The 25,090-nt window shown below is 44.8% G+C and overlaps 3 protein-coding genes across 3 annotated transcripts; 1 reads left to right on the top strand and 2 right to left on the bottom strand.

The window, feature by feature from the left end:
• Positions 1-659: 659 nt before the first annotated feature.
• Positions 660-1,604, top strand: LOC124699158 (noroxomaritidine/norcraugsodine reductase-like). The gene is made up of 2 exons (XM_047231504.1): positions 660-760; positions 875-1,604. The coding sequence occupies exons 1-2, from the start codon at positions 660-662 to the stop codon at positions 1,602-1,604; spliced, it is 831 nt and encodes a 276-aa protein (XP_047087460.1).
• A 221-nt stretch (positions 1,605-1,825) lies between these two features.
• LOC124703173 (very-long-chain aldehyde decarbonylase GL1-11) lies at positions 1,826-8,627 on the bottom strand. Its single transcript, XM_047235395.1, has 7 exons — positions 8,508-8,627; positions 8,243-8,380; positions 2,992-3,137; positions 2,719-2,838; positions 2,416-2,628; positions 2,226-2,306; positions 1,826-2,136 (listed from the first exon to the last, which is right to left on the bottom strand). The coding sequence occupies exons 1-7, from the start codon at positions 8,538-8,540 to the stop codon at positions 2,067-2,069; spliced, it is 801 nt and encodes a 266-aa protein (XP_047091351.1). The 5' UTR covers positions 8,541-8,627; the 3' UTR covers positions 1,826-2,066.
• A 1,107-nt stretch (positions 8,628-9,734) lies between these two features.
• LOC124699157 (elongin-C-like) lies at positions 9,735-13,478 on the bottom strand. Its single transcript, XM_047231503.1, has 3 exons — positions 13,237-13,478; positions 13,024-13,129; positions 9,735-9,995 (listed from the first exon to the last, which is right to left on the bottom strand). Exons 1-3 carry the CDS (start codon positions 13,397-13,399, stop codon positions 9,914-9,916), a joined length of 351 nt encoding a protein of 116 aa, XP_047087459.1. The 5' UTR covers positions 13,400-13,478; the 3' UTR covers positions 9,735-9,913.
• Between the last annotated feature and the right edge of the window lie 11,612 nt (positions 13,479-25,090).

The following is a 25,090-nucleotide window of genomic DNA, read 5'->3' as shown; positions in this document are numbered from 1 at the left end:
GGTTCTCAATTCGGTCATGCTTGGATCTTAACGGGATTAACAAGTTCCTCGAATTGCATCTAAGCATCGAGAACAAGGATGCACATAATGCTCTACAAGCTGGCCTTGTTGAGCATCACTAGCCTCTCCTCGGTAATTAGTTGTGTTGATTTCGAAAATGTTGATTTATTTCATTTAATTTGGTCTGTAATAATGAATTATTTGATTTATTACATTTGTTTCGGTTTGTAATAACGATGCTTTGGTTCAAATCATTTGATTTGCAAAAAACAGAATTAAGTCCACTAAGTTATAGGGGATCGGTTCTGCGGCGGTAAATTTGGAGGACTATATACGAGAATCTAAAAGAAAAGGGGAGGGAAAGTTCTCTAAATTAAAGAAAAGGGATCGGTTAGAGATGCTCTGGCTAACAGTAAACAGAAGCAGCTGGCAGCAAGCATCGTAAGTATCTATGTCTGCTGGCTGTTGTACGTTCCTGGAGGGGAATCCAATACTAACTATAGTAACTAACTAACTAAGAACAAGATAGATGGTCATTGGCATACGGAAATTCAATTCGGTATATACCTACTTGAACTGTCCTACTCTACTTAGCTAGCTGTAGTGAGAACTGAACGATCGATCATAATTACGTAGGACCGTAGGAGATTCATACATCGATGGCAGGCGTCATAGCGGATTCTTCAGAGGAGACGATGAGCCTCCGGTGGAGCCTCGCCGGCATGACGGCGCTCGTCACCGGAGGAACCAAAGGCATTGGGTAAATGATCGTATCGTGCCTTCCTACTCTCGATTCGTTGGTGCCCGTTTCTTTGTAGTTGGATGTCCCACCTTCTCAATATATCGATCAATGAATTGTGTACAACGTGTGTAGGCTTGCGATCGTGGAGGAGCTGGCCGGTCTTGGCGCCAGGGTGCACACCTGCTCCCGCAGCGCCGCCGACCTGGACCAATGCCGCCGGCGATGGCAGAGCAAGGGCCTACAAACCCTGATCACCACCTCCGTCTGCGACGTCTCCACGCGCCACGACAGGGAGACCCTCGTCGCCACGGTCCGCGACCTCTTCGGCGGCAAGCTCCACATCCTCGTCAACAACGCCGGCCAGTCCCTCTACAAGCCGGCCGCCCGCACCACGCCGGAGGACTACGCCCACCTCATGGCCACCAACCTCGACCCCTGCTTCCACCTCTCCCAGCTCGCGCACCCGCTGCTCCGCCAAGCCAGAGCGTCCTCCGTGGTTTACATGTCCTCCGTCACGGGCTACATCGCCTACCCGGCACTGTCAGTCTACTCCGTCACCAAGGGCGCCATGCACCAGCTCGCCAGGAGCCTAGCCGCCGAGTGGGCGACGCACGGCATCCGTGTCAACTGTGTCGCGCCAGGCGGCGTCGAAACCGACTTCTCCGCCACCACGCTTGCCGCTGACACAGCCATGGCACGGAAGCTTGCCGACATGGAGACAGCGCGGGTGCCCATGCGACGCTTCTGCAAGCCCCACGAGGTCGCCACGGTCGTGGCATTCCTCTGCATGCCCGGCGCTGGGTACATCACCGGCCAAGTCATCTGCGTCGACGGCGGACGGACCATAGCAGCCAAGATATGATATACGCAACGCAAACAAAGTTACAACATGTTTTGAATTAGTATTCAGTTGTATCGTTCAACGTGCCACTATACCAAGATGAACTTGCAAGGGGAAAATATAACAGAAAAGAATCGCATTTCGGTTATTTTACTCCACTTACAAAAACTATTCGGACAAGTTGTTGTTGCTTCAGATTTACTTCTGGCCTGCCAAAGTATCAGTACTTCCAAACAAGCCGCAATAGCACACAACAAACTTAGTTCATCACAAATTATATAAGTTGGCCTAGACAACACATGATCACATTACGATAGCAAATATGGGAAGAAGAAAGACAGAGCTTCAGACTGTGCCTAGGATTGACCAACTCCATCTATCTCCTCCCATGAAGGCAATGTTACCACCAATTAATACAACAGATCAAAAACTAGTTTCGATGAGTTGACCAAGAGAAGAAAAGAAAAAGACTAGCTTCACAATTTACAAATGCTTCCTTTCTTCCTCTTCGATGGCCTTAATCTTGCGGTAACCTTTGTCCGTGCCAAACAACCTAACACAAGATGGTGAAGATGCATGTCATGTAAAAGGGAAGACAAGATTCGACACAGCAATGGCAAACACCAGTCCATGTAAACTCACCAGTCCATGTAAACAAAAGTAGAGGCGTAGTTCCCAGACTTTGTGTAGAGCAAACGATGATGGTAGTCATGGAAGTCAGAGCTGCTCATGAGGAAATATTTACAACACTGTTAAATGCAATCTATCGAATGGACGAATATAATCCATTTACCATCATATACCATAGGTACGCGCATTCGAGCCTACTTACCCTCCATACAGTGGCAGGAAATTCGATGGGCTCCATGGGAAATGGTATCCACTGTGAGCTTCAACTGTCTCTAACACCCTCAACACCATCCACAACCATAGGGTGAACAAGTGAGGGCCAGTCAGGGCAGGACCAACAATTGTGGCGAATCCGAGAAACAAAATTTCGGCTGGGTGCGCATATTCCGAAGTTAAGCCGAATGGTGTAGCATATCTGCCCATAATTTATTGTGTTCAAAATTAGAATGATAACAAACTGATGTAGTATGTAAAGTAAGAGGTAATGAAAGAGTGTATCACTTACTCGTGGTGTACACTGTGGACATGCTTGTACAGCCATTTGGTATGGAGAGCCCTGTGCCCCCAATAGAATATGAAATCCTCGAGGACAAAATAGAAAAGAATTTGAGATACAACGACCGTCCTGCATCAACAGGGGTACCATTAGCAAGTTAAACAGTTTCAATTTCCGCTTGAGTCTTGATTATCCTGCTGCTTTCATCTTTAACATTCTTAGATGAAAAGAATATTGGTAGTTGGCCTACTTTTGCTGGAGAAAGGACATTAAATACAATACCAGTGTGGCAGAGGAAGAGAGCTCCTCAGCCCCATGAACTTAAAGGCGGGGTATGAGAGAATCATGACGGGCAAGTTCACGCAGACATGGTAGAGAATGAGACGCAGTACGCATCTGTTCTGGTAATCAGGGGTGTTGCTTTTCTTCTGCAAAAATGCACAAACATCTTGTTTAGGACACCAAGTATGGTAGCAAGGTACGTACAAATGTTCATTGAATTATTCCATGAATCACATATTTCACGACAGACATAGATAAAAGAGCAAATAAAAAATGATGTGCACTGAAAGCAGAAACTGGAGTGAAAATCAATAAAAAGCACTCCAACATAGATTTCTCTCAGTAAAGTAAATGTGGTGCGGACATCAACAACATTGAATGAGGTCAACAGTTTAAATGATACATTTGAAAGGTAGTGCAACAATGTATTTTCCAGGAAGGACAGGAATTTTTGGGTCTCGGGTGCTGTGGCACCCTATATGCACCCAGTGGCGGACCCAGGAATTGAGGTTTACCGGGGCGAATTTTTAGGATATAAATTTGTTAGGGTACAAATGCAAGGGTAATTAAGAAAAGACTAGGAAACTTGCCCATGCGTTGCATTGGGAGAAAAAAATATGCATCAAAGATGCATAGAAATTAAGTTCGTGTTGGCATGACACGATAACTTTGGTAGATGAACCTAGGTGAGATGATAAATTGTGCCATATTAATTTCCTGCTGCTGCTGATGGTTGAATCACTGCACCAGGCACAACTTAGATCATTAAGAGGAAGAAATTAATGGTCATTCAGCAATCTTGAAGCATGCATCTGTCACCAACGTCCACACCTTGTATTCGTGGCACAACCTGCCTTCTCCTACATGAAAACAATGAAGTTTGACACCCTGAATCAAGCAGAAACTTCTATTTTCACGCAACCATTATCTCAATATCGATCCACTTTATTTCTACATGACGGTTTTCTTCTGTGGTGACTGCATTCTAAGGCCAGCAATGTCAGGCTCGGCAATATTAATGTCCATGGATCCTCGTCCTGGTACAAACATAGATGTTTCCTGCACCGTGTACATGGTCAGACATCAATCACGTGAAGTTAAGAAATTCGATCCAGTTTCTACTGATCATGCAAGATGGCCACAAACAACACCCTGCAAGGAGGCGGTGGCAACGACGGTGCAGGCCAGGCGGCGGCCCGACGACACCCTGCAATGAGGCGGTGCTCAGATGGTGAGGGCCCGGCGGCGGCTAATCCCTCCTATGCGGGATTGTGCGGACTTCTCTTGGCTGTCGTTGGGGGCACGAGGGGCGGTGCAGCTCGCCAGAGGAGGTATATGCATAGGAGGAGAGCTGAGGAGGGGCTGAGGCCGTCGTCGACTCGTCGAGGAGCACCAGGTCACCTGCGGCGGCGTGGCTCTAGTGGTGGAGCAGGTCCGGAAGGGCGGGCGACGTGTCGGCGGAGCACGAACTAATGAGAAGTTTGTGAGGTTAGTCGTCCTTGCGGGGCTGTTGAAATCAGGCCTCTCGCGCGCCGTCGAGGTGCAGCTGGAGCCCTCGATGCCGGTGTGCTTGGCTCGAAAGGAGTAGGGCAACGGCTTCGTCAGACTTTCCAGCCGGAGCACCAATCAGTAACAAGAGACGACGCATATGGCAGATGCCGGACGTACGGCAGACGGGCAGAGTTCCCAGCCGCAAATTCACGTTGCGATCGTCGCCACCGCCATCTGAGGTCATTGTAGAATTCCATGTATTTATGAATTTCCTCCATAGCTCGTCGACGGCGCACTCGAACATATGGCCGGACGATCGATTGAGCTTGAGCATCCAGAGATGCGGCCGCCGGCCAGCCAGCGCTAGTGTGCCAATTAATATGTAGAGATCATGGCCGGCCGGTTCCATGTAGTACCCTGTAATAAGCAAGCGTTGTGACTATTTTCGAGGTGTTGGAGACACAGTACTTGGCCGTCGGGTCACTTTCGTCCTGCCGTCGAAAGAGGTCGTGGAGGTCATCGTCCTCTCCGTTGTAGTAATCGATGTTCCTACATGGCAGAGATGGCCTTAGCTGCGGTGGGGCGCTGGGACACGGGACACGGGTCACGTTGGCCTGCAACTTTCGTGACTCCCGTCTAGCGGGTTTGATCTAGGTTTTGGGTATGGCTTGCGGTAGGTGGTCAGGCAGAAGGGATCCCTGGACGAAACATTGCTCGTGCTTGCGAGGGGTTTTATCGACAACAATTAAGGAAACTGAACCGACCACGACACAAATCGAAAGGCAACAGAACTCGCGCGATGGTGGGACTTTGGACGGACGAAAATTATGTACTTCTACGAAGACGGACCGAACCAAGGAAACACTTCTCCCTTTATTATTAGGTATAGAAATAGTCGGTGAGATATTTTAGTTTTCCGATCATAAATTTATACAACTATGGTGAACATAAATCATTAAAGAACTTAGAAACAATACCGCAAACAAAAAATCTTAGAAATTATTAACATGATGCACTTCCGCTCGAAACGCTGGTCATTGTGCACTTCCGTTCACTGAAGATTTTTTTTCTTTCTAACATGGGTGCACTAGCGATTGGAGATGCAGGGTGGAGAACTTTTTTTGTTTTTGAGATGAGGATTTCTTTTTCTGGAAAGGAGCTGTAGGTGCGGTTGCCCGTTGCCCGCGATGTTTAGCGATTCAGCATGATGTTTTTTTTTTTGAGGACAATTCAGCACGATGTTACCAGGGTCTTTGTGAGACACGTTGATGGGCCTCTCACTTCAGCTCAGATGCCCAGCCCACTGTGTCTATCGTCTTCCGTGCCCTTCGACCTTGTCATGAACGGAAAAATTTCACCGATGAACTGATCTATCCATGGCGCTGGCGCGCTGCTCCGCTCGGCCGCCGGAGACAGGTGGAGACGAGCGGTACCCTGATCCGCCGCGAGAGACCCGGGGCGGCCGCCCCTGCTCGCCCCTACGGTGGGTCCGCCACTGTATGCACCCAAAAAAATAGTAATTTCCAATAAAGTAAAAAAAAAACTGATTTTTTTTGGGAATCAAAGATGATCAAGTATTGTACTTGCATAAAATTGTTTGGCCACGCAATGATTCATATTTACATCAGGGAAAAAAACAAATTTATGACGAATATAGCGTGAATAGTACTTGTATGTAGGGTGTTTCAAGTTTGTTTTACAACAAATGATCATCTTTGATTCAAAAAAAAAAGATTTGAATTTCTTTTGGCCTTTTTTGAATTACTGATTTTTTTTCCATGTATAGGGTGTCCTGGCACCCATGTGCACCGATGTATTTTCCTTGAAAGGTAAGCATTTTAAGAGATAAGCTCAAGGCATGCATGTTCCTTAAGAGCCCGGAAGACAACCTGCTTCCGCTAATGAAACAAAACATAAGCGTTACAGGCTTAAAGAAACACATGAATAGTCTACTATACATAGAGAAAAAACTGCACCATCCAGAAACATTTCCTTACAGCTCAAAACAAGCAAATGGAGGCTGAGTTTTCCGCAATGAAATCCAGAACCAGCTTATTGTATTGGAATAAATTTAGTCCAAGGGATATATCTCCAACCCGGAATGCCATACAAACTAATGCTCTTAGCGAAGAAAGTCAGCGGTAAAACTAGTGAGCCGGTTGGTCATCTAGTTTGGGTTATTTCTAGGAGAAAAAGGAAACACTAAAGATATTTAAAATTGCAGAAGGGCAATTATATTGAAAGTGCTGCATGAGTTTCCTATTACCAAAGTCTAACTAGTACGATACCTAGTAGCTGTAGCTTAGATCTAGCCTAATTATGCAACCAATTATGCTTTTAAGAATTTACTATCATTAAAGATCCTAGATTTGAACAATTTTAAATGTTCATGTATTTAGTGCAAGCTAAGGCATTCCACATTACATGGATTTGTTTGTCCTGATAAAGATGTAGTGGTTGATCACCGAACAGCTTAACATTCCACATTCCACGGATTTGTTAGCTTGGAATTTTCATTTCAATTTTTTTCCCTTGGGCATGATGTTATATTATAGCTTGATCAAGACATGCAAGAATTAAGTAGTGCTCCCGTATCCGCAGTGAGAGGGAAGTTTGATTAGGCCATGAGGCTTAATATTTGAATTAGAATATCAAAAAGCAATAAATTGTTTCCTAAGTAGGAGCTGGCCACTTGGTGACTAAGACATGCAAGATTTAAATGGTGCTCCTGCATACCTGGTGAAAAGCAATCGACATTTCAATGTCTAGAGACAGTGAGACACAAACTTAATTGACCAAGTGTTTTCCATTCTTAATTTTCCTTCTCAAGGAAGGCAACTTGATTTAGCCATGAGGCATAATATTTGACTTTGAATATCCAACAGGAAAAAGCAATAAATAGTTTCTGAAGTAGGAGCCAAGAACGCGAAATTGAAGAGTGATGCCTAGTGCTGTTTGGTTCATATGAGCATCATACAGTTGAAATAACTCAGTTCCTTGCTTGGACTATCTTACTTGTGATGATAGAGAAAGTTACCTAAAACAGATATCGGATGGCCAGAGACACAAGATTAGCTGACCAAGTGTTTCACATCCTTATTTTCTTTCTCTCGGTACTCATTTTGAATTCGGCACCAGACACAAATTTTGACTTTGAATATCGCATAGGAAAAACTCAGAAAGAGTTGGAAATGAAAATGGGTGGTGCCTAGCGTTTTTTAGGTTCATATGAGTATCACATACAGTCAAAATAAATCAGATGCATCCCTTTTTCTTTCTTGGGCTGTTTTACTTGCAGAATAGAGAGCTACGTAAAATTGATTTAGCTTTCTTACTCTCAGAAGCCCTTTTATTTGGCGCGAGTCATATTACTTGATTTTGAATTTCTAACAGAAAAACAGTCAGAAATGGTTTCTTAAGCCAAGAAAGCAAAATAAAAACGGGTGGCTCCCAGTGTTGTCAGGTTCACGTCAGTATCACGCCACTGAAATAATCAGTTCTTTGCCTGGACTGTCTTACTTGTCATGATAGGGAAAGGTATGTAAAATAAGGAAACGAAAAAACATCCGTCAATAGCTTGGAAGAAGGTTGGGTCATCTTTCCCTGCCTATCTATCCCCTCGTTTGACTGTTGTTCCACCATGTTTGACGAAATTTAGAAGATGTACGCATGCATTTGACATGGCAGGCGGACCTAGATACGTGCATCTAGCGGACGAATCAAATCACTGAGGCAGGGTGTGAGGTAGGCAGGATCAGACCTGGATCTTGTACTTGGCGAAGAGTCCGAATCGCTCGAAGAGGAGGGACGGGATGCCGGAGAGGAAGAAGACGCTCTCGTGCAGGACGAAGGTCACGACGCTGGCCAGCTGGAACTCGCTGAAGTTGCCGATCAGGGACTGCATTCGTTCGTTGATCCCGAGGACGGCAAGGCAAAGAAACAGTCAGGATGAGGAGGGGGGAGACGAAAGAAAGATCCGTCGAGATCGAGACATGCAGGAGGAGATCGGAGCGGCGGGCGCGTACCTCCCAGGCGGAGTCGATGGGGGAGGCCGCCATTGTGGCTCGCTCGCCGCCGGCGGACCCGATGGCAGGGGCTGGAGGGGGGGAAAGAATCTTTCTTGTTGCTGTATTGTATCTGGCTGGCCGCCCTTGGAGCCTTCCTCGGCTCCTCTTCTTGTATGTCCACTCGGTCATGAGACTCCAGATGTGTCCACGTGTGTGGGGTTTTCCGCTCTCTTCGGCCCATTCCCTTTCCGTTCGTTTTTTCTCCTCTTTTTCTGCTAACAAAAAAGAAGAGAACCCTCATGTTCTTCTTCCATGCTGCCCAGCATGCTGACAAGATCCAACCAAAATTCCAAGCATTAACACTCCAAGAATGAAATCTCCAACCGTTATAACATTTGATTTTAAAAATATATATTCCAGGCATTAATTCTACAGTATCCAATTCTGACAAATGCTCCTGGCCCATTTCGGTTCTTCTGTACTGTACCCATCCCAATCATGACGTGTCGATTTACTATTAAGATCCAACAGGAAATCGAAAGCAGACATGATTCAACAACAGGAGTAATCAAAGGATAGGAACAAAAAATATACTAGCATTGATGATTCAAGAACAGGAGTTGCGTTTCTGTGGGTGGATCTGAGGGGTAGGAAGGATCGCATGACCACAGATCTGATGGTGTGATTTTGGGTATGGTTTGCTGGATCTGTTGCGGCTACATCTTTCTCCGTCAACATCATAAATTTGACACCCACTTTGTTTTCTTACTAGTTCAGATGCCATTCAGCATGTCATGCAATACTACAAGTCTTAAGTTTTTGCAATCCTATTAATATCAGACTCCTAACATTTAGAGGATATAACTGCAGAATACAAATTTGTTGAGATAATAAATTTAACTAAATCATATATGAGCCTCTAACACTCATAAAAATAACACTATGAAACCGGAAATGCATCTTCTCTCTTCAAATTTAACTAAATCATACATGCGCCTATCAAGTCCTTTATTCTTTATGTCTCATATCTTCAAATTCCTGTGTACCAAAGAGACACCACGGATTTTCAGTAGCCCACGGATTATCAGTAAGCCACGTTCTGCTGAAGGTGACCTTATGCGCTGGCTGGTCTACACAATTCGATTCGATTCTAGTTAATCACTCGTGGAATCTTGTCTACTACCGTACTTAGAAACAAGCTGCATGTGCACGACCCTGGTCGCGATTCAATTAATAGCCAAGATCTGATCGCAAGCAAGCTGACAGCTACGACAGATTCCTGCTATTAGTTGCGCAGCACACAACTTTGTGTGTCCATCGAGAGCTTAATCCACTGAGCCAAGATTAAAATACATACAACACAACATTTTCTAGTAACAAATGGATGACGGATTCATCATATGTTCACGACACATTTTACAGGCTCAAGTGTCGAGATAGTTTGCTGCCATCATCAGCTCCAGGGTTATTTCCGGCTCAATCGGGAACTCCGCCGTCTCCTTCCCACTGCAAACAAAACAGAGCTGAAGTCGTTAAGCAAGCTGCTGCAGTAGGCAAACATTAGCATGCAGTATGCCAAATAAAACGGAAACTGTGAGTCACCAAGCACTGCAATATGCAAACAACAAATAGAGTACAACAACTAAAATCGTCTTTTCCTTGCCATCTTCGAGAAAGATGAAAGGCACGACAAGGCCTAGTACTGGTTTAGGAGATCCCTCCAAACTATAAGGCATATATTGTTTCAGTGGGAGCCTTTGACATACTCCTGCACGACCACATGGTGTATGTGGTGAGCAACCTAAACAAACAAATATCAAGAGATACTCCTGCACTGCATCTGATCCAAACAAGCTGCATCTGTTGTTGGCTTGTTGCTATCTGGTTTAGGAGTATGATTGCTGCCAAGATCTGATCGCAAGCAAGCAAGCTGAATCTGTTGTTGGCTTGTTGCTATCTGATATACAAGTGACTTCGCACAAAGGAAGCAGAACAACTTGCCTTGTTTCAGAACAAACATTATTCTTGCTTAAATGGATATTAATTTAACTACGGAATGTTGAGGCAAACTATAAGGCATATATTGTTTCTAGTACTGGTTTAGGAGTATGATTTATGTCATCAGGTTCGTATTATAAAGTATACTTATGGTAATGATTTTGTATCACATAATCACATATTAAAAGAGCAATTGTTGGTTAAAGTGTTGTCCTAATGAAAACAAATACGCCTAATATTTTTGGGATAGAGGCAGCAATATGCAACATATGCGGAAACACGCTAAATTCCACTTTCCTAAGTGAGAAATTGTAACACCCCGACAACCCCCCCGGCCGGGCCTGTTACCCTGGCAGCTCTCTAGGATCTCTAGACTAGCCCCACAGACCAACACATGTCTTTCCTGCGCACTTTGTCCTCACTCGTGCACACCCGGGAACTACTTCCCGATCGGTCACCCATCCTCAAATTACTCCGGGCCAAGCACACTTAACCTCAGAGGTTCCGGAAAAAAAGTTGCAACTTGTTGGTATGAGTATCCTATGAATCCTATTAAGCCATGGGCCAGGATGTCACAGAAATACTAAGAACCGAAGTGTCGACTAGGGGTGTTCAAAAAAATCGTTTCGCCTCAAACAGTGGAAACCGACAACAAAGCAAGCAGTTCAAGTTTCTTCATTCATTCCAAGCAGAACTCGGTATAAATAGTTGAATTAGTCTCAACATAATATTATTTAAACAAAGAACCAGGTGTAAGGGTTGTGTTGTCTACTCTAACTCAAGTAGCACCTGTCAGTCTGGACTGCAACTAAAAACCATGTAAACCGCTGTTTTTCCTGGTTTATGGTTTCTTCAACCAAAAACCATGTGAACAAATATGGTTTCTTGAAGCTATGTAACTATGCAAGCATCGATTGCAAATTTACAAGTTTCCATCATAATCCCTCCAATAAAAATTAACACTAAATGAACCAAATTAAGCATGCAACACTATAAATGAACCTCAATGTTACATTTTCATACAACATAACGGCCTTTAATATCAGAGGAAAATACTTAAAACAAAACTAAAGTCACCCTAATACATTCTGAATTGAAAAGATAAATCAAGCCATAAGACAGAAAACATGGTATAGTTGCACAATAATATCATTCCATTAACGCCTATCAGTTGAGACAACTATCCAGATTTATATGTTTTTCACTCAAACTGGTCCAGTTGCAAAAGAGTGGCTTGGTGGAGTGGGACATGTGGTATTGATAGCTCAGTGTAAAAGCTGCGTCTGTTGTTGGCTTGTTGCTATCTTATATACAAGTGACTCCGCACAAAGGAAGCAGAACAACTTCCCTTGTTTCAGAACAAACATTATTCTTGCTTAAATGGATATTAATTTAACTCCGGAATGTCGAGGTTGGTCGCGATCGTACGCCATTAGGAAGGCTTGAGCTAGGACATTTGAGGTTTCACTATACATACAATTAAATTCTTGCCTTGTCAGTTGCCACCACAAAACAATCAAATTAACAATAAATTAAATCATGATTAGTATGAATGGCCAGTAACCCACTAATATAACAAGAAAAGGAAAGTATGGGGAGGCAAAGAAAAAGAAAATGCATGGCCAGGGTGAGTAAGCTGGACGTCTAGACGGAGATATACGGATATATTTTCCATCAAAGTTGAGTGATGTACATACAATTAAATTCTTGCCTTGTCAGTTGCCACCAGAAAACAATCAAATTAACAATAAATTAAATCATGAGAAGTCTGCATGGCCAGTAACCCACTAACATAACAAGAAACGGAAAGTATGGGGAAGTAAACAAAAAGGAAATGCATGGTCTTCGGACAGCTCATGGCGGCATGATGCCATGATTTACTGGTGTCACAGATGCCATGGTGAGTAAGCTGGACATCTAGACGCAGATATACGGATATATTTTCCATCAAAGTTGTGTGGTGTATTCCACAGAGAACCTAGTGCACCAACAACTATAAGCAAGAAATTACGGACTGTATGGTGGCTAAATATTGAAATTAGAAGAAACTCACATGGTTCATAAGTTTTAGCCACCGAACCAGAGAAAGGGGGAGTAATGTGGGATACAAGAGAATCCTTTTGAAAGGTTATGCCCAGAAATATTGTTGCCTGCATGCATCTTGTGAAACAGAGTCCTCGAAAGATGAAATTTCCTTCTTTTTACATGAATACATCTAGATTGTTGGCAGTGGAATTGCAGGCAGAGCGCATGAATCGTTAGCACGCTCGGATCGATCTTAGCTCGAGCAATTGATAAACACATAAAACAAGAGGATGTCAATCTTGACTATTTCATGGCCGTGCTTGTATGTGAAACCTAGCTAGGGTAAGCAGTCAATTTGACAGAGTTACGGAATTGGGGGCTTGTATATGAACCCTAGGTAGGGAACGCAGTCAACCAATTCGATCGCCGCGAAACCAAATTAAGCTACTATTTGATAATCTGGATTTGCAGAGGGAGGGGGCGAGGGGTATCCAAGGGAGGGTGATTTTACCTGGCGTAGTGGAGAGACCAGTAGAAGTACTGGCAGATCTTCTCGAGGATGGCGGTGCTGATCTCCGGGAACCTGACCTCGTTATCGCGCGACTCGGCGAAGCCACCTTAGGATTCGTGGATTTCAATTCGATTAATCAGCGGTAACACCAATCGACCGATTGCGGACCCAATTCGATTAGTTGGTAGATGGAAGGACGGATAAGGAGGGTACCGGGTGAGGTGAGCATGTTCCTGAGCGTGTTGGAGACCATGGCGGCCTTCTTGTCGATGACGAACTCGAAACCCTCGGCGCTGATCAGCTTCACCACGCCCACCATCTCGCCGTCCTCCTCGGCCTCCCTGTGGTGCGCCGCCGCCTCTCCTTTCCCCGTCATGGCGGCGTGGATCCCTGCCCAGGCTTCAGATGGAGACGACAACACGGCACCAAAAGGGGCAGAGAATAGAAGACGATGAAGAAGAAACCGATAGAGGGAAATCGTGGGCTCTTGTAAGGTGGGCTTTATTCCTTTTCCAACCAGATAACGGAGTCCGTCTCCGAGTGATGGCAGATAAAAAATAGACGGATTCTATACGACGCCCGTTGCGTCGCGTACGGGAGCGACGCGCACCCTTTCATCGCTAGTGGGCCCCCATGTAGGTTTTTCCCGACGGTTTTAGGAAACCTCTAGAAAATTCTATTGGTTTTTTACAGTTCATTTCTTTCGGTTGGTTTTTTTTTGTTCACTATTTTTTTATTAGTTTTCTGTTTGTTTTTTCCAGTCGGATTTTATGGATTTTTTCAAACTTGAATATCTATTTTCAATCTAAACATTTTTTAATTTGATTTCTTTTTAAAATGTGAAACTTTTTCAAGTTTGAAGATTTCTTTAAAACCCCCCAAAAAATCTAGACATTTTTTATATTTAAACATTTTAAATTCGACCATTTCAAAATCTAAACTTTTTAAATTTGATTTCTTTTCAAAATCTGACGTTTTTTTCAAAATCCATGATTTTACACTATATAAAGGCGAACCTGCTTGTGCAATAGCCTAGGGGGTCTTTTTGGATCAAATTTGTATGAGCATAAGTTCTAGTATTTGAACTCGGTGAAAAATGTTTGAACTCATGTATCCCATCTCGGTATCTTTTCTTGGAACCACCTTGTCATGTTTACATCTTATTCTTCCCGGAGTTGACGACATGCCTTTATTTCTCATCAATGTTGACATTATGGAACCCAGTTGCTTCACGACCTTCTCACATGTTCTCTCGTTCCCCAAATCCCTAGCTCAACTCTAGCTCCCCGCCCCTCTCCTAAGGCCCCTCTCCTAAGATAGAGCTCGACGTCGCTCCGTAGCAACCTATTATATAGGCTATTTCCAAACCACATTTTAGGTGTGAACGTGGTTGTACTGATAGTTACGGTGTTTTTAGTTTTCATTTTGCAAAACTCCCATGGAATCGATTTTTTAATAAATATGTGTTGTTGTTAAGAAGTACAATAACCATAATGTGGTGTAGGAAACCAGATATAAAACTTGGCGTTGTTGTTGGGGAGTAAAGCGCTTGGTCATTATCTTCCCAATCAAACATAGTTTTTTTTTGACATAAGAACACATATATTATAAGATGCAGCGGGCCGTCTCATTAAAAACCTTCCAGTCCCCTCAGGTACCTGGTAAGGAAAAGAGTGCGAAAGAAACCTGCTGCCCAAAGATTACAGAGTGTTCTTACAATCTAGAAAAACCAGGTCCCGAACGCAGTCGGGAACAGAGTCATATAAAATAGAACTAACACCTGATTTTCCTACTTACGCTAAGACATGAGCAACGCCATTGCACACACGGTCCACCTTTGAGACGACAATGTCTCGAAAGATCTTCAGAAGTTCCCGTGCCTCTAGAATTAGTGCCCAGCTTGGAGATTGTTCCACAGACTCAGACGATATTGACATCACAGCATGGAGACAATCAGACTCCAAGATCGCTGGCCACCTTTGTAGATTGATCAAATGCCGAATTCCTTCAAGACAAGCCAGCACTTCCGCTTCCTCAGCGCTATTGCAAAAAGGAATAAATTTCCATTCCGTTACTATCACTTGCCCCAGCTGATCACGAATGATGATCCCAATTTCAGCGTGCTTCGACACCGAGTCCCAGCCAGCATCAACATTGGCCTTTATTTTTCCGTCGCCCGGAGGAGTCCAAGAGGAGCATACATCCAAGGTGGCATTGTTCCCATTAGTCACTGCCGCATAGGATTGTTGATAGTTCACCAAGAATTGAACCGAGGACGAAATCGAAGCCTTCCCGTCACCATGGACTACATTGTTGCGGTGATGCCAGGTTCTCCATAACAAATAAATAATCTTCGCTTGTACCTCCAAAGTGGCCGAGCCTAGTAGCTGAAAAAACTAGTCCTTGCAGTTGTGCATGAAAACAGATTCTGCGGGGAGGGTCCAGTGTGCACGCAGCTCGTCTCGCAAAGCACGCGCCAAGGTACAGCGAACAAGGGCATGGTGTGCATCCTCCTCCTCTTGCCCACATATAGAGCAGACTGGGCTGACCGAACTTATTCTACGGTGAAGTCCCGTGAGTACACCCAGAGAGTCTGTCGCAGTCCGCCAAGCAAAGACACGCATCTTCTGTGGAACCTTTCCCTTCCACACGAGATCCCAAATTCTCCGATCGTCGTCTGGTTCTGAACTAGATTGGCCCTGACTCAGTCGCTGCCACGAATCTTGCATGTCGATTCTATACGCTGAATGGACGCTAAAAGCTCCATTACTTTCACCACTGCAGGCAATAAAATCCTCAGTTGCACGAGATGGCAATTTAATATTTAAGATGGTATTTGCATCATGGGGCCAAACACACTCACGAACAATAGCTTCATTCCACGTTCTGGATTCATGATCAATAAGATCAGCTACCCACTTCTTCCGTGAATGTCCTCTCCTTCCATCAACTTTCAGAGCACCGGGTCTGGGAAGCCAATTGTCACGAAAGATCTTCACATTATAGCATGTATCAATCCTCCATATAATTCCTCTTTTCAGAATATCCAGACCATGAACTATACCCTGCCACGTCTGAAACTGATTCTGGATAAAAGCTGTGTCAATAAGATGGCCCGAAGGATAGTAGCGAGCTTTCAGGAGTCGAGCACACAAACTATCTGGAAATTGTAAAAGCGGCCAAGCTTGATGTGCCAGAAGGGACTGTTCTGGTTAAAGACCCGTAGATCTCGGAATCCTGTGCCTCCCTTCGCTTTAGGACGTGTGATTTTATCCCAAGCTAGCCAATGGAGCTTCTTTTTTATTTTGATCATCTCCCCACCAGAAGTTGCGTATGATTTGCTCAAGATCATCGACGAGTCCCAATGGGAATTTGAATACACCCATAGCATATGTCGAGATAGACTGAAGTATAGCCTTGATTAAAATTTCTTTCGCCCCCGAGGACATATATTTCTCAGACCAATCGCTCGCGTGTTTGGCAAATTTTCCTTTGGTTGAGACAAACTTCCCCTTCTTCAGTCTTCCTTCAGGTACCGGCAGGCCCAAGTACTTTTCCTCAAAACAATTAGTATCATATTGCAAGATATTATTTAGTTCAGCTTGTACTGCCGCTGTACATTGATCACCAAACATAACCGAACACTTCCCCAAGCTTACAAGTTGGCCAGTACCTTTCTCATAACGGTCCAATATGGATTTGATCACTATAGCTTGTTCTACAGAACCCTCAAAGAAGAGGAGACTGTCATCCGCAAATAACAGGTGGGATATTCCGGGTGCCCTCCGACAGATATGCAACTCCCGAAGAGAATTGCTCTCAATCTCCTTCCGAATGAGACAGGATAAACCATCGGCAACAAATAAGAAAGGGATTTCTATTTCTGTGCCCTCGGGTCCTTAGTTGTGCTCAGTTTTCCCCAGCTCCTTAGTTTTTCCTCAGTTTTCCCCAAGACCTTGTCTGAAACCCGCAGAAGGAGCAGAAGCAGCTCGGATGGCAGGATTCCGTTAAGTTGACCGTTCCGTGCTGACGAGTGGGGTCGTGTCGTTTGTGGGGCCGCGTCGTGTGGGGCTGGTAGGAAGGAACCGCGTGGGATAGGACGAGACCATGTTTGTGTGGCCGTAGCGTGTGTGGCCGTAGCGTGTGGGGCCGTAGCGTGTGGAGCCGTGTGGGTCCGGGACGTGGGCACGAGTGGTTTCGTCTCTTTCGCCCAGATTAGCGGTTTTCAATGTACCTTTTTCCTCTCTCTCGCTCGATCTCATTCATATTTGATAGCCCAAATTGGTAGCAAATCTAGAGCAGCTTCTCCTTCTGTTTTTTAACGACATTCATTTCTTTATGCCTTCGTTTTTACCCAATCAGGTAGGAAATCTAGGGCACAAATCCAGAATAAATATAGGATAAGCTGCATACAACAGCCAACATAGCATAGATATGTTCACGACAGATCCAACAGTAGTACCGATAGAACCCTACAACATAAGCTACATTTTACATGAATTTAAGCTGCTCTACAGATAGAGCAGTCACATACAGAGAGTGCAGTAGGCATGTTCAACGCCTCCAAGTTGTGCCTGTGACTCGCCTGGAGGTTGCGCAGGTGAATCCCAAGTGCTTTGTGTTTGGCCATGAACGCATGCACGTTCACCGTCGTTCCAACTCTAGCGCCGCATCTGCCAATGGATTCAGCATGGTTCACCAGGCAGTTGAAGTCGGTGGCGCGGAGCTTCCTGTTGCAGAAGGGGAACTTGTAAATGCCTCGAGCAAAGGGGCCATCGTAATGGCCGGATTGCAGCCTCCTGAGGACGTGACGAGTCTTGGTGTGGAAGGACTCGTCGTCGATGTCGACGTCGCTGCTCTGCACCTGTCACGTAGCACCAAAGATCGTGCAAAAAACACGGAGTCAATTGCAACGATGATGGAACAGAGAGTGAACAAAGATCATGCATGATAATATGGGCTCGAAAAAAGAGGTAGCCTCGCTTACATTGGACACACTTATATCCAGGATTTGAGTCGATAAACCAAAGATCATGCACAACAAATTTGTACACACCAATTGTTTACCGACCAAACCTCGAATCAATTTGTGCCCAAATATTCATCATCATCGGCACAAATCTTAAACAAAACCAAATCACAAGCACTAATAACGCAAGATCTAACACAAAAGGATTGAACTAGGGAACAGACGCACCCTAATAACGCTAGATCTAACACAAATGGATTGAACTAGGAACAGACGAACCCTAATAACGCTAGATCTAACACAAAAGGATTGAAATGGGATACGAACAAGGGAGCAAAGGGTTACCTCCGGCTCGTCGTCGACGATGCTGGTGTCGTAGGGGTTCTCCGGCGCGACGTACGGCGCTGGTTCGTACGGGTCCCAAGCGACGGGGGCCTGGACGGTGGCGGCGGCCGATGCGCCGGCTGCTACGTTGGAAGCAGCGACAGGGGCCTGGACGAGGGCAGCGGACGATGCGCCAACAATGGGCATCTCATTCTTCTCCATCGCCGGCGGTTTTCTTCGGGGTTTTTCCTTCGGTTGTGGAGAAGATGATGGGACAGGAGAGGCGGTTGCAGTGAGAAAGTGCGTCGAGGGAGAGAAAAAGGGCTCTATAAAGACAAAGGTGGCGTGTACCGCAACACGCGTCCGCTATGCACGGCTGCAGCGTGCACCGCGACACGAGTCTAACCCTGGGACGTTTGGTGTACTCGTTATAACCTCGGGCCTTATACGAAATTTTATCTCGTACTCGCTTTCCCCTCGAGTACTTAGACCGGCAAGTGCAATATACTCAGTTTTACCCTCAAGTAGCTAGTCCACAGAGAGTCAACAAATGAGATTAACATATCTAATTGAGTCATTTCATGCGCAAAAAAATCAAAAAAATAAAAACATAGTGGCACCTACTCATGGAGTCTTCCTACGCAACCTGCCACCAAGAAAACCTTAACAAACATATATAAATCAAGTTTTACCACAAATTGCCACTTCTCAGAATCACTAGTGTAGCTATGAAGATGCATGGTTTTCCACTCAAACCCCTTTGCAAAACATTTTCCCCAAAAACATAGTTTGTCTAAATGATGCCATAATTGTCACACTCATGTATATTTGAATTGCAAATAATTTGATGTAGCCCAATATGAATTATATTGTACAAAACACGCATTTTCCATTTTGTAATTCTTTTTGTTTGAATCCCTTAGTCTATTTACTATTTATGTGCCCTTGGATTGTTAGTACTACTCAGTTTTGCCCTCAAGTTCTGTCACAAATGCTCTCGTAAGCCCAAACTTATCCTGATTGGTTGAGCCGTTGTCACACAGATCGACTCCACGAGCCGTTGATCAACTGATCTAACGGGCAGTATACCCCTCCCCGTCTCTTCGTGGCCACCCCTCTCTCTCTCTTCGTGGCCACCCCTCTCTCTCTCTCTCTCTCTCTGTCGGTGGATGCATTATTATCAACTATCTTTCGCTTTCCTTTTTCTTTTAGGGGATATAGTTTTGGCATATAGTTTCGGTAATTTGAAACGGCCCAAAAGTGGTATAATTTCGGTATAAACATGAGGCATACATATTTGCGGATTTCGGTGAATGCATTATTGTCACCCCTCTAACAATTATCAACTATCTTTCGCTTTCCTTTTTCTTTTAGGGGATATAGTTTTGGCATATAGTTTCGGTAATTTGAAACGGCCCAAAAGTGGTATAATTTCGGTATAAACATGAGGCATACATATTTACGGATTTCGGTGAATGCATTATTGTCACCCCTCTAACAATTATCAACTATCTTTCGCTTTCCTTTTTCTTTTAGGGGATATAGTTTTGGCATATAGTTTCGGTAATTTGAAACGGCCCAAAAGTGGTATAATTTCGGTATAAACATGAGCCATACATATTTGCGGATTTCGGTGAATGCATTATTGTCACCCCTCTAACAATTATCAACTATCTTTCGCTTTCCTTTTTCTTTTAGGGGATATAGTTTTGGCATATAGTTTCGGTAATTTGAAACGGCACACACTAATATAGTTCGGTGAGCAATGATAAGAATCCCTTGTATAAACATGAGGCATACATAAAGCATTCCAATATAGTTGGTAATTTCAGTGAATGCACACACTAACTATGAAAACAACTAGAAGTACATGTAACTGAATAATGAATTTGTAACAAGGTATCCCTTGTAACAACTTCTAGCGCCTGGTGAGCAATGATAAGAATCCGATCGCAATTATACAACGAAAAAACAACCAGCCATCGATTAGCTTGCTTCTTCAACTCGATCAGCTGCCTTAACTCGCTTGTTCATTTTCTTCAGCTTCTCCCTTCACTTCCACCGAGTCCTACATTGGGAGCATTAGGCATAATCGGAACGGCTCCTCTCTCCGCCGCATTCTCTACAGACAAGTCCCCCCTCCCAAATTGCGCTCCCCAATAGCGCCAATTGATTCCTGCAATTGAAGCCTCTGAACGTACACATCGATCCACTCGAAATGCCTGCATTTCTTCAGGATCCGAAAACAACAACGGGAACCCTAAATTCCAAATTCGAGGGAATAGCAAGAAAATCGAGAGAAAACAGAGAAATTGGAGCGAGATCTAACCTTATCCCCCTCTCTATATGGCAAGCTCTCGCATGCAAGGAACTCACGTCCACGGTTGTCGTTCTCGTCCGTCTTGCGCATCGATCGCTTCGCAGGCTCCCGGCGTGGGCGATCGTGGCATCTTGTCAAAGGCACGGGTCCATACTGCGGCCATGAAGAACGGGAGGTCGAAGAGAAACTAGACATCACCCGCCCTGCCGGAGAAGGGCTGCCGCCGGCGGAGAAGAAGAACAATGGGGCGCGGGGAAAGAAAGGGGAAGCAATGGCACGGGTACGGGCGCGGGGCGGCTCGGGCTCCCATTTTGCAACGGTCACCTGGGTAAGCTGTGGGTCCGGCGCACTAACGTGGACAAGTTGTGGGTCCCACGATGATCTGGATAAGTGAAGACGTGTCCACTGCGGGACACCAACAGCGGCCCCACTTGCCAGCACCAACCAACATCAACTAAACTGGATTCCTTCCGTCCGAGCTCCTTCTGCGGGTTTCAGACAAGGTCTTGGGGAAAACTGAGGAAAAACTAAGGGGCTGGGGAAAACTGAGCACAACTAAGGAGCTAGGGGCACGGAAATAGAAATTACAATAAGAAAAGGTACGGTGAAAGAGGATCACCTTGACGTATACCACGAGTTGGGGTGAAGGAGTCCAACATATGTCCGTTAAAGCGAATAGTGTATCGCACGGTGGTAACACACTCCATTACCCACCGTCTCCATTGACTATGAAAGCCCAATTTCGCTAAAACCCCTTCCAAAAACCTCTAGTCCACGCGATCATACGCTTTGGCCATGTCCAATTTGTACGCACATAATTTCCTACGGGCTGCTGAACCCGTCTGTATGGAATGGATGCACTCAAATGCCATTAATGCATTGTCCGTAATAAGTCGCCCAGGAATAAAAGCACTCTGAGTTGGCGAGATAATATCTTGGAGTAGTGGCTTAAGCCGATTAACAAGACACTTCGAAACTACCTTGAAAAATGACGTTGCACATGCTAATAGGTCTAAAATCTCTTAGGACCTCCGGGTCGTTTTTCTTCGGAATTAGAACAATAACAGTATCATTTACTCCTTCGGGCATAGTTCCAGTTGCAAAGAAACATTGAACCGCTAATACAACCTCATCCTTGAGAAGGTCCCAATTCCTCTGCAAAAAGCGGGCCGGAAATCCGTCAGGTCCCGGGGGTTTTAGAGGCCCTATTTGGAAAAGGGCATCGCTGATTTCCTTTTCAGTAAACGGAGCACAGAGCTTGATGTTCATATCATCGTCCACGCACATCTGCATACAGTCAGTGATGATACTTGGGTTGATGTTTTCCTTCTGCGAGTATAACGACTGGAAAAACCCCGTGGCAAGGTTACCCATCTCGACCTCATCCGAGGTCCATGTGCCATCTTCCCGCTTCAGACGTCTAACTCTGTTCTTCCTACAGCGCCATGAGGCCCGCCGGTGAAAGTACTTTGTGTTTTGGTCTCCCTCACGTAGCCATGCAACTCTGGAGCGCTGCATCCACATAATTTCCTCCCTATAAAGGAGTTCATCCATCTCTTTCTCTAATCCAATACGTGCAGCCACACTCGCATCATCTGTTAGTTGGCGAACACACTCCAACTCCTCACGCTTCTTCTCAAGTTCCTTAGGTACAGACTTAAAATGAGTTCGTTTCCACCTATGTAGATTGTCCATGATAGAGCGAAGAGCGGCAGCCACATCACCCAGATCCTGTCCCGGTATTCTCCGAGACCACGCCTCCTCGACCGCTGCGGGAAGAGATGGCTCCCGCTCCCAGACTACTTCATATCTCCGACATGGAACACTCGGCAGGCAATTGGTGGAAGCATCAGCGGCAAGAAGAATCGGGCAATGGTCTGACCCGGAGGACGTTAGGTGTCGAAGCCGGTGTTCCGGGAATAGGGAGGACCACGCCGGTGAGGCCACAGCTCGGTCTAGCCGAACTTTGGCATTATGTTCCCCTCGCTGCATATTGTCGAAAGTCCAAGGCGTACCAATGAAGCCAATGTCATGGAGATCACTGATGGCGTGTAATTGACACACGTCCGTTGGGAACCCCAAGAGGAAGGTGTGATGCGTACAGCGACAACTTTTCCCTCAGTAAGAAACCAAGGTTATCGAACCAGTAGGAGTCAAGGAACACGTGAAGGTTGTTGGTGGCGGAGTGTAGTGCGGCGCAACACCAGGGATTCCGGCGCCAACGTGGAACCTCGCACAACACAATCAAAGTACTTTGCCCCAAAGTAACAGAGTGAGGTTGTCAATCTCACCGGCTTGTCAGTAAACAAAGGATTAGATGTATAGTGTGGATGATGATGATTGTTTGCGAAGAACAAGTAAAGAACAAGTATTGCGATGAGATTGTATTTCAGATGTAAAGAATGGACCGGGATCCACAGTTCACTAGTGGTGTCTCTCCCATAAGATAAATAGCATGTTGGGTGAACAAATTATAGTTGGGCAATTGACAAATAAAGAAGGCATAACAATGCACATACATATATCATGATGAGTACTATGAGATTTAATCAGGGCATTACGACAAAGTACATAGACCGCTATCCAAGCATGCATCTATGCCTAAAATGTCCACCTTCAGAGTTATCATCCGAACCCCTTCCGCATTAAGTTGCAAACAACGTACAATTGCATTAAGTATGGTGCGTAATGTAATTGACACAAATATCCTTAGACAAAGCATTGATGTTTTATCCCTAGTGGCAACAAGCACATCCACAACCTTAGAACTTTCTCATCATCGTCCCGCATTCAATGGAGGCATGAACCCACTATCGAGCATAAATACTCCCTCTTGGAGTCACAAGTATCAACTTGGCCGGAGCCTCTACTAGCAACGGAGAGCATGCAAGAACATAAACAACATATATGATAGATTGATAATCAACTTGACATAGTATTCAATATTCATCGGATCCCAACAAACACAACATGTAGCATTACAAATAGATGATCTTGATCATGATAAGCAGCTCACAAGATCTAACATGATAGCACAATGAGGAGAAGACAACCATCTAGCTACTGCTATGGACCCATAGTCGAGGGGTGAACTACTCACACATCGATCCGAGGCGATCATGGTGATGAAGAGACCTCCGGGAGATGATTCCCCTCTCCGGCAGGTGCCGGAGGCGATCTCCCGAATCCCCCGAGATGGGATTGGCGGCGGCGGCGTCTCTGGTAGGTTTTCCGTATCGTGGCTCTCGCATGGGGGTTTCGCCACGAAGGCTTTAAGTAGGCGGAAGGGCGGAGTCGGAGGGCTGACAGGGGGCCCACACCATAGGGCGGCGCGGGCCCCCCTTAGGTCGCGCGGCCCTATGGTGGCGGCGCCTCGTCGCCCCACTTCGTTTCCCTTTCGGTCTTCTGGAAGCTTCGTGGAAAAATAAGACCCTGGGCGTTGATTTCGTCCAATTTCGAGAATATTTCCTTTGTAGGATTTCTGAAACCAAAAACAGCAGAAAACAAGAATCGGCTCTTCGACGATCTCGTCAATAGGTTAGTGCCTGGAAAATGCATAATAATGACATAAAGTGTGTATAAAACATGTGAGTATCATCATAAAAGTAGCATGGAACATAAGAAATTATAGATACGTTTGAGACGTATCAAGCATCCCTAAGCTTAGTTCCTACTCGCCCTCGAGTAGGTAAACGATAACAAGGATAATTTCTGAAGTGACATGCTATCATAATCTTGATCAATACTATTGTAAAGCATATGAGATGAATGCAGCGATTCGAAGCAATGGTGAAGACAATGAGTAAACAACCGAATCATATAGCAAAGACTTTTCATGAATAATACTTTCAAGACAAGCATCAATAAGACTTGCATAAGAGTTACTCATAAAGCAATAAATTCAAACTAAAAATCTTTGAAGCAACACAAAGGAAGATATAAGTTTCAGGAGTTGCTTTCAACTTCAACATGTTTATCTCATGGATAATTGTCAACATAAAGCAATATAACAAGTGCAATAGGTAGATATGTAAGAATCAATGCACACAGTTTACACAAGTGTTTGCTTCTAAGACAGAAAGAATAGGTGAACTGACTCAACAATAAAGTAGATGATAGGCCCTTCGCAGAGGGAAGCATGGATTACTATTTTTGTGCTAGAGCTTTTCATTTTGAAAACATAGAAACAATTTTGTCAACGGTAGTAATAAATCATATGTGTTATGTATAAGACATCCTATAAGTTGCAAGCCTCATGCATAGTATACCAATAGTGCTCGCACCTTGTCCTAATTAGCTTGGATTAACACGGATTATCATTGCATAACATATGTTTCAACCAAGTGTCACAAAGGGGTACCTCTATGCCGCCTGTACAAAGGTCTAAGGAGAAAGTTCGCATTGATTTCTCGCTTTTGATTATTCTCAACTTAGACATCCATACCGGGACAACA

This window comes from Lolium rigidum, chromosome 3 (assembly GCF_022539505.1).
Source record: "Lolium rigidum isolate FL_2022 chromosome 3, APGP_CSIRO_Lrig_0.1, whole genome shotgun sequence".
Taxonomy (NCBI): domain Eukaryota; kingdom Viridiplantae; phylum Streptophyta; class Magnoliopsida; order Poales; family Poaceae; genus Lolium; species Lolium rigidum.
Note: the sequence above shows the minus strand (reverse complement) of the source record. Positions and strands in the feature narration are given on the sequence as shown.